This window comes from Poecile atricapillus, chromosome 3 (assembly GCF_030490865.1).
Source record: "Poecile atricapillus isolate bPoeAtr1 chromosome 3, bPoeAtr1.hap1, whole genome shotgun sequence".
Lineage (NCBI taxonomy): Eukaryota > Metazoa > Chordata > Aves > Passeriformes > Paridae > Poecile > Poecile atricapillus.
Genome location: NC_081251.1, coordinates 62,813,808 through 62,829,429, shown reverse-complemented (window position 1 = coordinate 62,829,429; position 15,622 = coordinate 62,813,808). Strand labels below are relative to the sequence as shown.

At 41.8% G+C, this 15,622-nt stretch overlaps 1 protein-coding gene across 4 annotated transcripts in view; it reads left to right on the top strand.

Moving 5' to 3' along the window:
• Nucleotides 1–4,815: 4,815 nt before the first annotated feature.
• Nucleotides 4,816–15,622, top strand: part of ADGRG6 (adhesion G protein-coupled receptor G6) — a 110,744-nt gene continuing 99,937 nt past the window's right edge. For 2 of the 4 annotated variants that reach the window (XM_058836113.1, XM_058836110.1), the window contains exons 1-2: nt 4,816–5,178; nt 10,788–10,888. In XM_058836113.1, the coding sequence (XP_058692096.1) occupies nt 5,177–5,178; nt 10,788–10,888 (103 nt within the window). In that variant the 5' untranslated portion in view covers nt 4,816–5,176. The remainder of the gene's footprint in view (nt 5,179–10,787; nt 10,889–15,622) is intronic. The other 2 variants (XM_058836112.1, XM_058836111.1) reach the window with 1 other exon arrangement.

Genomic DNA, 15,622 nt, shown 5'->3' with positions numbered 1-15,622 from the left:
TGCCATTTTAGAATCCTTCAGGGATGAGTATTTTTTCCAGTCAAGTATTTGTTCATTCATGAGTAGGTTGTGTACAGATCTTGGTGGAGAAATGGTCTTCTACAAAATTATCAGTTTTTTCCCAGTACTGACATTCTGGGAGAGACCCTAGTTATCAGTGTTACCTTCTCTAAATAGCTCTAATTTCAGGGTTAATCGGTGGAGGATATGGGGCAGTTTAGGTGTTGATGAACTCAGCATTGAAATTACTTGTAGCCACAGAGGCACATTTTTAGACAAAAGAATTGGATAGATAAATTATTTTATCCTGTTGGTATCTATTAAGTTCAGAGTGTACTTGGCAGAGATTAATTATCTCTTGTTGAAGCCCCTCTTTTCACTACTGGGCCTCTACCCCCTGTGCTTTGTATCACACTACAAATGACTGATTCTCTCTGCATATCCTCTGATTTTACAAGCTCTTTCTTACCACATTTGTCTTCCTGATTGAACACCAGACACCAGCTCAGATCTAGGCTGCAGATTCCTCTTTACTAGTAACACCCTCCTACGGTGTTCTTTATAGTTAGAGTGCATCACCATGCAAAGTGAGCACCACTCCCAAGTTCATTCATCTGAAGCTAGAAAGAAGTTAGGAGGTTCCTCTTCCCCTTTATAGAAATGAAAGTTCAGGAAGCAGGGACCTCCAGCATCCTCCCAGCCTCACAGATCAGAAATGTGTGGAAAAACACCAGTGGCAGCATGCCCCAGCAGGCTGAGGTTCAGGACCCCTGGAGTGCTCAGTCAACAGTAAGGAGTTGAAATGGGCTCAGAAAACAAGACCCTGATCAAAGACATGAAATGGTTCATAAAAACTATCCAAATTAATTTTCTGCCTGATCTGTCTCTTGCTTTGTTTGAGGTCACAGACTTTACAGAATTTTATGGAGGGCAGCATGTGCAGACACTGTATATGCTGTGGTCTCAGCACTTCATCAAAGACATCTCATCTGGCACAAAGCACAGCGTTCTAGCTGGTGGTAACCTCCCTGACAGGAAATATTTCATAGCCCAAGTTTAATGCACATGAAAGCACATACAGAAAGTACTATGTGAGATAAACATATGAGTGTATGTTAGCCCCTGAATTCCTGCATGTGCATGTAGAAATACATTACATTTACAATTCACTTTATGCTTGTTTTCAGGAGACAAAGACTTAAATTCAAGAACATATGGGCCAGTGCAATAATTTATAGGCAGTTTCACCACTTACAAACATTAAGTGATAAGGTCCTCGAAATTCCCTTGCCTCCCAAGCTCTTGGAAAACCATGCTGGCTTGGTACTTGGTTAAGCATAGAAACTGTGTTCCATTTCCCCCTATCTACCGGGTTAGCAGCCTCTAAAACATGCACCCAGCCATCCCTGCCCAGCACTTAGGTGACACCACTGCATTAAGGCCCACAGTGAAAACTGACTGGCTTGACACCTCTTCAGCATCTTACTAATGGGAACGATGCCCTGTCTAGATGGCACTTGAAATCTGAATGGAAAACATATGTTCAGAAAAAAAAGGAGAAAAAATAACTAAATAAAGAAAAAGACACTTCTGACCTGTTTGTGCTGCGTTTACACATGAAACAGAAAGGTAAGACCCTTACTCTCTCAGATACTCAGCTCTCCAATGTGATCTGCTTAGAGACATTCTGAAAGTAGAAAAGACAGGAGCTTTGATCAGATTGTCTTCTGGGCTGTGAAAAATGGGTTCAGCTGTGACCCAGGGAGGGACAAACAAGGCTGATTGGTGCTGGGAAATCTGGGAGCTAGTTGTCTTTAGATGGACAAAAGATTCTCAAAGAGGAAAAGCTACAAGAGAGATTACTTTAGGTAATTTATTAGATCAGTTTATGTAAAAGCATCATGAAACAGAGCTATGTATCAAAAGTCTGAAGCAATTTTTGGCTTGATTGAACCCTCTAATTGATGTGAATTGTTGTTAGCAACAATTCACATCACTTCTGCTACTTCACCTTTTAGACTGATGCCCAAACCTCTATCCTCAAAACCAGCATTTGGGAGCTCACCTTTGAACTTTCAGACTCAGCTGTGCATATGTAACATGTTTTCTTCAAGATATGAGAATGACCAGACAGAAAGCCAGGAACAGTTGTAGAATACAAAGCAAATTTTTTTTTCTTTTGGAATTTTTGAGAATGCGTAAGATCTTGAGTTTTCTTGGTGAGCTTATAGCAATTAATGCACTAATATTTTCAGCTTCCTTTTTATTGTTTCTCTTTTATTGTTTTCTCTTTTACACTGTTGCGAGTAATAAAGTTTCAGTGTTTGCACTTCTCTAGAAAACAATTACAGATTTTCCTAAACTCAATTGATATAATATAGAAGGGACTTTCAAAACAGAAGTTGATTGAGAAATCATGTGTCTTAAATATTAAAATGAAGTACCCAGACATAAAATATGGTATTTCATACTATTATTTCTTGAAGCATTCTTGAACATTCTTGTAAGACATTTAAAGGAGTCGATGCAAACTTGCACAAAATATAAGGAAATCACCCTAGCCATAAGTTTACAGAAATATGTGAACAAAGCCATAAAAATCAGGGCCTATAAACTAATGCAAAATATTTCACAAATCATCTCAGAATATTCATGAAACACTGCAATATTTGAAGAATATGCTACCCCTGTACCTAAAAATATTCAGACTCCTTGAGGTGTAATAAAAATAAATGTAAGGCAACATTGTGACAACAGATGTGGTAAGAAAAGACTAAAAAGAGCTGCTTGACTTTCTGTGGGTGTCACTCACTAGATGTCAATATAAAGAAGCTTTCTCGTTATAGCACTGCTTCCCAGACTTCTGTAATTTTTTTCCTCTTAATCACATTGTACAAAAGACAGCCTGCAATGTTAACCTGAGTTGGGTGTTGTAATGTAGCCTGCGGTTTCTCATGCTGAGACAGAGATCTTAAAATCACTGTGATCTACACAGAAACTCTCACTCTTGCTAAGCAGCAGCCAGAAACGCAGCCCTCTCCAACTACCCACACCATGCCAAGTTGTTTCACTATTGACTAAAGGCAGATGTGGCACAGTGAGCTCCTGCCAGATAATGATCGGTATTTTCTCATTAGTGATTGGGTTCCCTTCCCCTGCTGCTCTGCAGCTCTGAGACTGTCTTCAGAAACACGCTACTTCATTGTCCAGAAAATCTGCACTGCACATGATCCCCACTGGACACCACAGGCGTTTCTTGCTGGGCAGTGCTCAGTTTTGGATCCAGAAGCAGCAGTGCTCCTGCTGTGGAGGGGAAGCAGATTGATGTTTGCAAAAGTGCATGTCAGCAAAGTCAGAACAGGAGAATTAACCAAGAAATAGCTGAACAAAAACATGACAGGGGGAAAATCCCATTATCTTCTATTTTTCTTCTGGGTTTTTTGGGTTTTTTTTAGCTTGACCACCAGGTTCTGGAATTGCAGTCACCTCTAATGTCTTCCAAGTAGGAAGGAATATGTAAGTTTCCAACACAGCCAGCAGATAAACACTACACGTGTACCACTGATCTGGGCGTGAATGGCAGATTGATTTCTTCCAGATGCTCTTGATTTACTGTGTACATCTCATACCAGGTGGGTTCAATACGCCCAAGAGATACTGAGCTCATGTACAGTGAGTCCAGTGCTTTCTAGAAGCACAGACTTGGCTGTGCATGTGAGGAAAATGCAATAATCTGCAGGTGTACAATAAACCCAGTGGCAAGAACTTGTAGGCTGATGTTGTCCCAGCCTGCACTGTTGTCAATCCAAATGTGGATTTGGCTAACCAGAAGTTCTTGCGCCCATGTTTAGTGTCAGGAATTTACAGTGAAAGCAAGCCTATAGATTTATTTGTTTTAGGGACAGAGAATAAAAATTGACCAGAATAAGTGAATATTAATGTTTAGTATAAAGTTCATGAAAAATTTATTGATTTTTTTTTTTTTTTTAATGGGAACAGTTTGCTTTTAACTGCCATTGTATGCTGATAACTTCATTGAATGATTCGCTGTGCCAGGTCTTACATATCCCCATCCTTCCTAATCCTGCCTGCTCAGATCCATGGAGTACTCAGAATTCTGGATTTCTCTGATGATCTTTTGTTTTTCCCTTTCTACCATTTCAATGCTTTCCTACCTACCTGTAGCGCAGTCCCATGTCCTACAGATTTTAACTGAGCAAAGCAACTCAGGATCATTAGCAAATGGTGCAAACTACCATTCCCCAAGAACGCTACCCAGGAGTGAGGTGTGGGCCAGCATTCTGTGGGAGCAGCACACCGCCTAGCACGCTTTAAAGTGGGTCAGAGCCGCGTCACCTCCACCCACCTATCTCGTGTCCCCAGTGTGTTCTGTGCTTCAAAGGCACCTGGCACACGTAAAGTCCCTTGGAGTCTGTGCCAGCAGCTCTGGGACACGGTGGGACAGTTTGTTTTCTTGAGGCGAGCGGGTGGGTTTATGCGCACTCCCCTTTGCATTCTGCGGGCTGTGCTTGTCCCCAGGGCCCTGCTGCCACTGCGATGCTGTGAGGTGCCGCACGCTCAGGGCGCTGTGACCGGCAAGGGCAGTGTCCCCACCATGGAATCTTCTCAGAGGCGGCCCGTGTCCTTGCAGGTGGCTTTGGGCCTATGGCTGTCATCTCCTGAAGGGTACTTGGGGACTGCACACCCCTGTCCCAGCCCCTAACCAGTGAGCCGGGTCGCTGCACCGCCGTGTCAGCCTGGAAGGTGCCGCCCGGGGAGCGCCTTTCCGGGGATGGGCACCCCTCCTCCCGGAGCGTCGGTGCCGTGGAGCAGCTCCTGGGAGCTGTGCTTGGGGCCCCGTCCTGTCCCCGGAGCGCTGGGCCGGGCCGGGGCCGCCACCTGACTGCGGGGAGCGGGGAGAGGGCGGGGCGGCTCCCCTGCGCTCCCGAGTTTCCCCGAGTTGAGCAAAGAGAGAGGCAGGTCCCGGCGCGGCGCGGGGTGGGAGAAGCGGATCGCGGCGGAGGAGGAGCGGATCGGCGCGGGCGTGGAAGAGAGGTGGGCAAGGAGCGATGACCTTAGCGGGGAGCCGGCGAGGGAGCGGGCCAGAGGCAGAGCGAGCGGCAGCGCGGGAGGATGGTTGCTGAGAGCCGGAGGAGAGCCGCCCCGTAATGTCACCATGTAAGTGTCCCTTCCCCGGGCTCTGGGGCGAGGGCTGCGGCTGCCGCCCGGGGCGCTGGGGGACAGCCCCGATGAGAGGCACCCCGGGCGGATCGGCAGGGCTTCCCCACCACCCACTGCGGATGGTGAGTAATGTCAGGGCAGAGCCGTGCAGGTAGGTAGGGCTGAAGGAATGGGGAAACCGGGAAGTTTCAGGCCGGGAGCTCGGAGGGCAGGGCTGGCAGGGCTCTGCCCCGTCCGGGCGCCGTGTCCGTCGGCGGCTGCCCTGCCGGCTCCCTGCCTTTCCAGGGCACCCTAACCCCGTCTTTAGGGCCGCTCTGGTGGATTTCCCCGTGCTTGCGAACAAGTAGCGAAACGCTTGGCCCCGCTGGCCGCCTGCCCTGAGCGGCGGTGCCCCCGCATCCGCCCGGCCCCGGCCTCTCGGCCGCTCCCGTCGAGGAGTCCTGGCACCCCAGGCAGCCTTCCAGGTGAGGTGCCAGCACCAGCAGGGAAGAAGTAGGGGAAGGGGAAGGGAAAGGGAAAGGGGAAGGGAAAGGGAGGACAGGGCGGGCTTCACAAGGCGTTCGCAGCCCCGCCGCGGCTCTCGGCAGCGCCCGGAGCGGGGGCAGCGTGGGGCTCCGGCACCCTCGGGGGGCGAGGGGCGGCCCGGGGGCTCCCCCTCCTGCCCGAGCCCAGCAGCCCCGGGCCGGACAGTGCCCCGGCCGCCTTGCCGGGATATTTCTCCTTTACCGGCTGTCCCTCGCCGGAGGTAAGGCGAGCTGCTGAGGGTTAGGCGTTCCGCCGGTGCGCTCACAGCCAGGAGCGAGAAGCTGGGGATGCGCCCGAGGAAATCGGCACAAGTGCAAAGGGCAGGGGGTTCTCCCACCGCGCCGGCAAGCTACGGCAGAAGGCAGGAGTTTCTAAAGATTTAGTGTTGCGGTGCTGCCGGGCTGGAAACAGCCAGCAGATTTGTTGCCTGCAACTGGGACTAGTTCCCTTTGAAAGGAGAGCCAAGGGACTTAGATGGATCTGATAGGGCTGATAGATGGATCTGATAGGGCTGATACTGTTTAAATTAAAAGGCAGTGTCTTTTTTTTTTTTTTTTTAATCTCTTGATGAGTATGAGGGTGTTTTCAAAGGTGGCTGTAAGAATAATTAGGAACAAGCAGTGCTTAACAAAATGAAAGTTTTAAGGGGTATTGTATAATTAATCTTTCAAGACATTAATGTACTACAGTTTAAAGCAGCTATTTCAAAGTTAAAATCAACTTCTCTATTAATGTTGGGGAGCTGAACTATGAGTTGCAATCATCTTTCACTTGCAGCTCGATTTGGGAGTGATTAAGCTTAAAATATTTTTGTTTACAATCTATGTGAGGAAAAAAATAGTGAAATTGATGTTATCTTTCTTTTAGTTTTAAAGTGTTAGCATTATATTTTCTTAATAGCTTTAGACATGTCAAAGACCAAAGAAAGTCAAGTCAGGGCGCTTGAGGCGGAATTCACATCCTCCAGGGAACTTTTGACAAAGTTTTGAACACAGAAGATGGTGTGTTCGAATTTGTATTGCATGTTTTGGGATGGTACAGTCTACAAATGAAATGCTCCATCATTATTCACATTTTATGTATGTTGTCCTGCAGAGCTGTATATTCCCTAAAAGGTGATGCTGGTTTGTCTGCTAGCTGGCTGCTGGCAGAGTAAAAGATTTAGTGGTTGGATGTAGCAAAACTGAAAACTCACAGTCACATCTTGAACTGTGTCGAGTTACTATCCATTTATGGTTTAGATAATTTACATGTCTATTTTGCTCTTCTGGAATGAATTGTGAATAAGTTCATTGTCTCCCTATGTTATAGGAAATGGAAGTAGCTGTGGACTAGGCTGGACTGAATTGGTAGCTAGAGTGCTTAGCTGGTCATGTCACACAGTGTCTACATTGGGAAATGCAAGTCCGTAGAAAAATTAGCACTTCAGACAAATCAGACTCCACAGAAAGCCAAAACCTTCCAAAAACCCCAAAAAGTTAAGAGGGACTGCTGTTTTCAGACTATATCCATCTGTAGTAGATGTACTCCTACCATAGGTATCCTAATAATTCCCAAAAATATTGGGTAAAAGGTTTTGGTTCTGTGACAGTCTAGAGTGCTTTGTTCAGAGCTGCTTGTGTGTTACCAGTTGGGGATAGAGCAGGGCTTTTTCATTTAATCTGATACAAAATAGAGAAGAAAACTCACAATGAACAGTGTTCAACAATTTTTAAGTAACCAAAGCCTGAAATAATTTGTATAACTTCTGAGATCTTTGTTACAGATCCATCCCTTTGTTACAGGGTTCATCCCTTTGCTTACTTGAACTCACGGTGTTTTAATTTTTTTTAGTAGATTGCTGTTCTGATATCCATTCCCTGTGCTGTTAATTAATATTAAATGACAGAACACATCTTTTTAAAGCTATTTAAAATAGAAACATGAGACCAAAGGAGTCTCTTGGGCCATCAAATCAGTGCTGTCAGGGGACCATATAATTCCTTGATAAGCTATAAACAAGCCCAGAACTGTTTGCTGATTTTTCTATTGAATTATTCATGTGCTGTCTGTATTCACTTCTAGATGTTAACACGAGTAACCAAGAAAAAGAACCTTAAAATAAATATGGTGGCTACTAAGAGGTGAATAATATCTGCAACCGAGTTGTGTTTTTTTAAAGCCTGGGAAGTATTTATCAGTTATTGCGACACCTTATTATAATTGCCTGAAACGTCAAATAATAAAAATATCAGGGATAGATTTTGTTGTGGAAGAAGCCCTTTTGTTGGCAATGTGTTTTCTGACTTCCATCTCTGACAACTTCTTGTGTTCACAGGAGTGTTACGCATCTCAGTGTAAGGCTGTGACATGTCATCTTCCTGAATTTTGACTTTTTGTATCTGAAAGATCCTAGGAACACATAAATAACTGATTTCCTCACTAATTTATAGCACTCAGCTAGTATTTATGCTTTGTAAAACAGTTCTTCAACAATCCTCTCCAAAAGAAACAGATCTGACTCATGGTGCCCACATTAGTGGAGTGTTTTTGTAGCATGCGCTTCTGTGTTCATTCTTGTCAGAGTTTGATAAACCTTTTTTTTGTCAACTGAGACAATGTGGTGTAAAGAGAATTGTTTTGTCCTTCAACAGTGGAGAACGTAAATGGAGAGGACAGTTTGCTATTTTTTATATATTTGTTTTGTTTCTTTATTTTGGTGGAGAATTGTGTATTTTTTAATAGCAATTATGTAATTATCTAGCTTTTTACTCTAGGGAAAAGTCTTTATAGCTACTCTTTTCTGCCTTATTGTTTGCACTTATTTATTCTCTGCTCTGTTGTTGCTTATCCATGTTCTTGAAATCTTTCTTGCCTAGCACTTTTTACATGGGTGAGAATGAGGAAACAGACTATAAACTATCACCCTGGAGTACTACCACAATGCAAGTAAACAGTAGCAAATTGAAACTGGCTAAATTAAATACCTCTTTCAGAGGCAGAATTTCATGTTCTTTCAAAAAGGCACTAGAGGAAATGTGACTGGATACATTCATACCACACCAAAGCAGCAGAAGCTTGTCATGTTATTTTTCCTTCATTTTATTTATCTCAAATGTGATGTCTTGGATTCTCCAGTTGTTAAATGAGCAAACACTTTGTCTGAGCTCACAGAGATATCAAAAGTGACGATACAGACAATTTACCAGTTTGATGAAAATCAACACAGATATATTCTGAATTAATAAATGATTGTTTCTTAGTCTGATAACTGTTAACTGTGCTTGCTCAAAACAAACTAGCAGCAAAAATCAGTAATACAACTGCTTCTACAGGTTTGCATAGGAAGATTAAGCAGCAGGATGCCATGTACCTGCAAATTCTTCTGTAGGAACAGGAAAATTCTTTTGTATCTCTGGTATGCCATGCTGTTAACCCAAACATTTCCATTTCCCCACTATGTCAGTATATATGCATGCCATATGTGCTTGCTGTTACTGTTTCCATGCCTTCAAAGGACTTCTGTTCAAATTCAGCTTTCTAAATTAATATTAAAGGTATTGTGGTTTAATGAATTATATACATTGGAAAGTAATAGTTTCAAAAGCTCAGCTTTCTGTTGTCTGAGATTTTAATAGGGATTTTTGGATCACTAAGTTGAAGGACAATAATTCTATTGTTTGATAATCCAGTTATATTGTATGTCTGGCTTCATCAAAGAGATTCTTGTCTTTCAGAGCCCCATGTTTTCTGAGCTTGTCTTCAACACTTGTTAAGTTTGACTTTACAATATCTCAGAAAAAACAAATCTGCTTCAGATTCCTAATTTGATAGAAGTACCCACAAAGAACTGAACTTCTTTTGTAATCAGATACCTGTGCTGTGTAACTCTGAACTCAAGGGAAGCCTAACTGGTCGCAGCAGTCTGCTGAGGTGCCGCTTACCTGGGCCCATTGGCAGCTAGCCCACAGGAGCACTTTGATGAATTGCTATTTTTAAAGCTGAAATATTACTTGTTACTTTACAATGGTTTGTCTTGCTGCATTGGTTTCCACTTTGGGCATAAACAGAAGCTTACACTTTGTGTAAAAAAAGGTTTTATAAAAAGGTTTTATATTTGCCCCCAGCTTTTTCTGGTGGGTTCTGTGGAGCAGAAGGAAGACTTTTGTCCTTATCTACCTCAGTTTAGGTAGTATTTGTTCTTACTGAACAAAAGCCAGTTATCATCACCAAAGAGGAGAGGAAGGAGTTGGTCAAAATGACGCGTGTTGTATTTCGTTACTTGTTATTTCCTTTTGCTTGCTACTTGTTGAATAAAATGAGACGTGAATATAGTGGAGCACCATTCATTTTGTATGAATGGTTAAAGGTCTAAATAAATTTATTAAGAGTTTTGCTTCCTGTTGTGCCCACAATGGAGGAAACATTTTGGTTTAGCCGTTAAATATCCTCTAGGCTTTAAGGGAAAGGAAACTTTAACTTCAAGCTATAACTGATAGAGACTTTTCTATAACTGCATTTATTTTATTAAATAATCAGGATGTCCCTGACTTCTCTGGCAGCACAGATGAGGTCCTAGTTCTTGGCAAAGAAGGTTTCAGAATTTCCATAAAAGTTGTCAGCAGAAAATATCATAGTTGTCAAAACATTAGAACTGAAAAATGGGAAGCCTTGTTAAGGACAGAGGCAAATTATCATCTACCATCTTTATTTAGTTAATAACAAATATGTATATATTATGTATAATTAAATAGAATAAATGTTTCTATATATGTAAAATTTCATTTTTTAAAAATAAACCCTACAACTTATCTCTTTCACACTGTGCTTCTTGTTTCTTTTACTAAAATGCCACCCACATCTATCTGCTTAGAAGGCCAGTGCTGACCAGTCTTCCATTTTGCTGTCTGCTAAGAACCAGACAATATAATTTCTGACCCTTTTTAGGAGACTTTTGTCTCCATGTAAACAATACTAGGGCCATCCATAATTTTCATTACTTTATTTACTTCAAGTTACTAGTTTGACTAACAGAGTCTTCCTCATGTTCTTGTCTTGTAAAACTCACTGAGTTCTTGGTTGCTTTTCTTTTTTCTCCACAGGATGTCTCATGTGAGTGAAATGTGGTGCTATCACTGGAAATGGAAGCTGCAGCACTGTCTCTGCATGTTAACCACATATATTATATGCATGCAGCAAGCAGGTAAGTCAGCAATTTATCTTCTTGTATAAATAAATTATCTAGGAGCCAAAGTTTTAATAACCAAGGATTATGCTTATGTATGGCTGAATTATGAACAATATAACACTGATGAAAGTGATGCATTATGATCACTATTTGTGATTTTATAGCTTGAGTCCTTTGCTACTGCTGAATTTTCTTTTTTGCCATTTTTTAAAGTTTTGCTGCTATTAATTGTTACTATTTTTTTCCTTTGAATTTCTTCTCAGAATTCTTTAATTTTGTTCTTTCTTTGTGTTTACCTTGTTAATGCCTGCCTCTTTTGAACTCCTTTTGGTTGTTGACTTCTCTGGATAATGATGTAGTTCTTCCATTTCCTACAATACTGTTTGTGCCTGCAGATTGTGTATTTAATAACCCTTCACTGTATTTCAAAGTTGTAAAATACCTGGAGTGTGCTCATAATTTTTAAAAGCTTTTATGACTCAAATAATAGAAACATTCCTCAGCAAAGTTATATGTAAGATATCTTACATATAACGCTGTACACTGTAAAGAACCATCAGTTTAAGCATGACATCATCTTGATCTGTGGTGACACTTCAGCACAGCAAAATGTAACATTCTGACTGTTTTCTTTAAATATATGAATGAGAGATTTCATTTAGTAAATGTCTTGTCCTTACCACTAGAGTGCAAAGTATTTTAGGAGATCCAGCTGCTTTGCTGGAAAAAAGATGTCTGGAGTTTATTCTGGAGCATATGAAAATTTTGGAGCAGCTTGTGGTGCCCAGCTAATTCTGTATCAGATGGGTAGTTTTGCTTTGACAGGCTTGCTATTGGAAAAAGGATTGTTTATATATAGAAAGGGCTTCTAACTTCTTTGGTAATGTTTTTCCTTTTTTTAAAAATGCTTTTTTTAATTTTTAAAACCTACACTGTTTTGGTTTTTTTAGAGACAAAACAATGTTGTTGCTGTGCAGTAGCACTTTCCATATTTATGTCACTTTAATAGGTGTTTTCCATTTCCATTAAGCTGTAGCCAGAAATGCATTTAGGATCTGTCCTCACCTCTGGCTCCATTGGATGGTGGATTTTGTTTCCCCATGTTCCTGGTCCATACTTGATCTTGGGATATGCAGGTGCCATTCTTAGCATTCAAAGTAAATCGGCAAAACCTCTTCCAATTTACATCTACTGTTACCTGGTGACTAGAACATTAGGGCACCAAAATTATTATCCTTTGCTAATTCCTCTGCATAACAGAGAACTGATAAATGGAAGTGCAGGTGGCACAGCAGCCTAAGGCCCGTGAGCCAGCAAGTCCTAGCCAGTGTGCTGTGAGGGCAGAGAAAGCCAACCACAAACTCACCTGTGCATTCAGCTAATTGCAGCCCACCATGGCTAGCTGAGGTAACGTCAAAAGCCCTGTGCCAAACCCCAAGATACACTTCCATAAAATCAAATATGCCCCTGGCTAACCTCATCAGCAGTAAAATGATTGGTGCCATTGGATTGGTAAAAGCAGACAAAGTGTTCCAGTCTCAAGTGCATCCCTTTCTTGCCTCCACAGGAGTAGATTTGAAATCTTCAAAACTTTCAATAAATTGAAAAGATATTTCCCTGTCTGCCTGAATTAGTAGATAAATCAGGTACACTGGAAATGCCCAGGTTCAACAGACGGATGTTTGCTGTTCAACAGTGGAGGAGATGATAGGTAGTCTGCTGTTAATACTTGACTGAAATGAAAATGAGACATTTACCTTTACAGGAACCTGTCATTTGGCAGTACTTGCCTGTAGACCCTCAGGGTTCATATTTCTTTTTATGTTGATGTAAAAACATAGGTTATGCTGCAAAATGGAGTCTTTTCATCTGCCTTTTCTAATAGAGCAAGACAGACAAAGCGGGAAACACTGCTGCTCCTGCATTTTTTATTCCATGTTCTTAAAAGGTATTGGTCACTTTGGCTATGGATTCATATGATATTCATAATCTCTCTAGCAGCTTAAGCTTGACTGAATTTACAGTAGAAATCTCATAAAAACCTGACATTCATTCAGATTCTCTAGTGAGCTGTGAGCTTAGAAAGCTATTGGTGCTTATTAAGCTTTGCCCAGAGGAGGTTACATACAAGCAAGGGCTTATGATCATCAGGTCCAGGTTTTATGGATTATTTAAGGGACTATTCATAAGGATAAAGATATCAGTCATACTGTGACATGGAAAAACGCAAAAGTAATAATTTTATAGTTTAGCTTGAGGAAAACTACAGTACTGGGCCTGCTTTCAGAAACAAAGCTTAGAGGGTTTACACAGCAGAAAACTTAGAACAGGAGCAAGATGGTTTGTGGAAAGAATGTTCAGCCACAAATTGGTAAGGTACTGAAAGCAGGTGCACAAGTGGAGTGCAATCCGGAAGATACCTCAAAGGCATCAATGGATGCATTGTGATACTTGAAATGAACTATGAACTGGAAAAAAATGATAAAAATATAACATGTACTTTAGTTAAAATCTCAGCAGCCTTGAGGGTTTGGGCACACTGGCTTCAGGTCTTGTGTTGTGGGTCAGGGTGAAGTTACTGCATAGCTCAGTCAGTAACTTGTTCCAGAGTTCCACTGCTGTCTGGGGTAGATGTCCCTGGTGGTCTTACATGGGTCATTTAGCTGTGCCTCAGTTTCCCTGTGATGAGTGTACATCTTGCCTCCCCCTGTAAACAGCTTGCCTATCTTCCAGGCTGCATAGGAGCTGAGATGTTAGAATAGGGGTGTCCTAGACAGAATTAGTTACATCTGCTTTTACAGGAGACTCAGATACTCCTAACTTTTCATTTGTATGTACATTTCATTGGTTTCAGAAAGCCTAGAGAAGAACAACTGAAGTGAACAGAGTTCTAGAAAACATAACTAATCAAGGCAGACAGAAAGAACTGAGTTCTCTACTACCTATAATAGGTAGAAGAGGGAATGCATGAGAACTGAGAATATTTAAGGAGGTAGGTGCAGTGGGAAGGGATAGGCTGATCTTTTCAGGCAGTTGAAAGGGAAACAAAAAAAGGCTTAAATTACAGCAAGATAAATGAGGGGAAGGCACCTCATCAAAAGGTTTAGATAGCAGTGAAACAGATGTCAAGAAAAACTGGGAAATCCCCTGGGAATGTATAGTTGTATCTACCAGGAATGGTTTAAATCTACAGTTCTCTTTCCCTGGGGATGAGAAGTTCATTATATAATTTCCAAACTTCTCTAGTATCTATAGTTCTTTCTTAATCATTGTCCTGTAGAATCTCTTCTGGTTAAAAATCTTGGAAATGAGAAGACCCTTTGGAAATTGCACTTCTTGGAATATGACAGTGCTTTTGCTGTGCCTAAAAAATTGTCTTGGTGTTTGTTCTGTCACAATGGCTTCAATTTATCTGACACAGAGAAGCAACAGTTCAGTATGGAAAGAAAAAAATCAATTGCTTCAGGTGCGTGCAACCTCACAAAAATGTTTCCTCCCATTTTAGTCCCCTCCGTGGTTTTTTGCTTTTCTGTTGTCATAATAAAATGTCTGTTGTTTCTGTATTGTGCTGTCTTTTGAGTTGTCTGCACTCTCTGTGGTAACTCAGGAGCAGAACTGGAGTTTCCTCAGTGACCTTAAATGCAGATTGCAGTTTGCATAATTATTTTCTAGTCTAGTTTTTGAGTATTTTGTCAGCACTCGACTTTCAGAGTTTTGAACATTTGAGGAGATAGCAACATCCTCATAAGAGTTTTCACCTTCTTATGTCATTAGTAGACTTATAATGACATAAGAGTCAATAAATATTTTAAGTTTCGACTGCTGTGCAACCATATTTAGTTTTATGCAGAATGTGGAAAATATTTATTTTAATGAAGCCATGAGGACATCTATAATTCTCACTACACTATTTCTGCATTATGCCCCATGCTGATGTTATCACAAAATTACTGTGACTGTAGCAATGCCAGAATGAACATTTGTCCTTTTGGTCATCCATCAGTAAAGTACACTGCTGTCTGTAGTCACATTTCCATGTCCTCAGAGCAGTTTAATCAATTCTCAGGAGCTCCCAAAAGTGTAAATTTAAATTCTGTTACAGCCCCTGGAATCTTAATTTTAGTGGTGATTCAAAGCAAAATTTCTTGCTGTATTTAATTCATCAAGAAAAATAAACAAATCCTTCACCCTCATGTCTGGTGATGATCCACAATATAAGATCATCTTTGTTTGTTATGCTCCATAATTGCATCTGTGTCGATAAAGGAGGGGTTGAAGTCCTCCCTTGTTTACAGGAGCATTTCAGAATGAATCTGCGGGTTCAGAAGACTCATAAGAGATGAGAAGTCAGTATGGTGGGAAGTATTTCTCATGCCACCAGCGCTAGCAGCGAGAGTTAGAGACACAGTGAAAATGGACTGGGCTTTATCTGGCACAGCCAAGTCAGGAAGTGTGGCTTTTTCACCACACGTCTCAAGCCGCCTACCCCAGACGGGGCCAAAGATCCTATCACCGGGCAAATGCTGAAATGGTTGTCAGCACATTCCCTTATCTTCCTCTTTCTTACCATGTGCAGAGCAAGAACCAAAGTGCCAAGGCATTAGCCCAGCCAGTCAGTCAGCACAATCCTCAGGCAGAGCAGGGGGTGGTTTTATAGTGTTGTTACTGGTGCTTTGTCCAGCTCCTCTCATGGCATCCCAGGGGTAGGAGCGGGTGTGCATTTATTGCTGAGCAGGGTAAATGTGACTG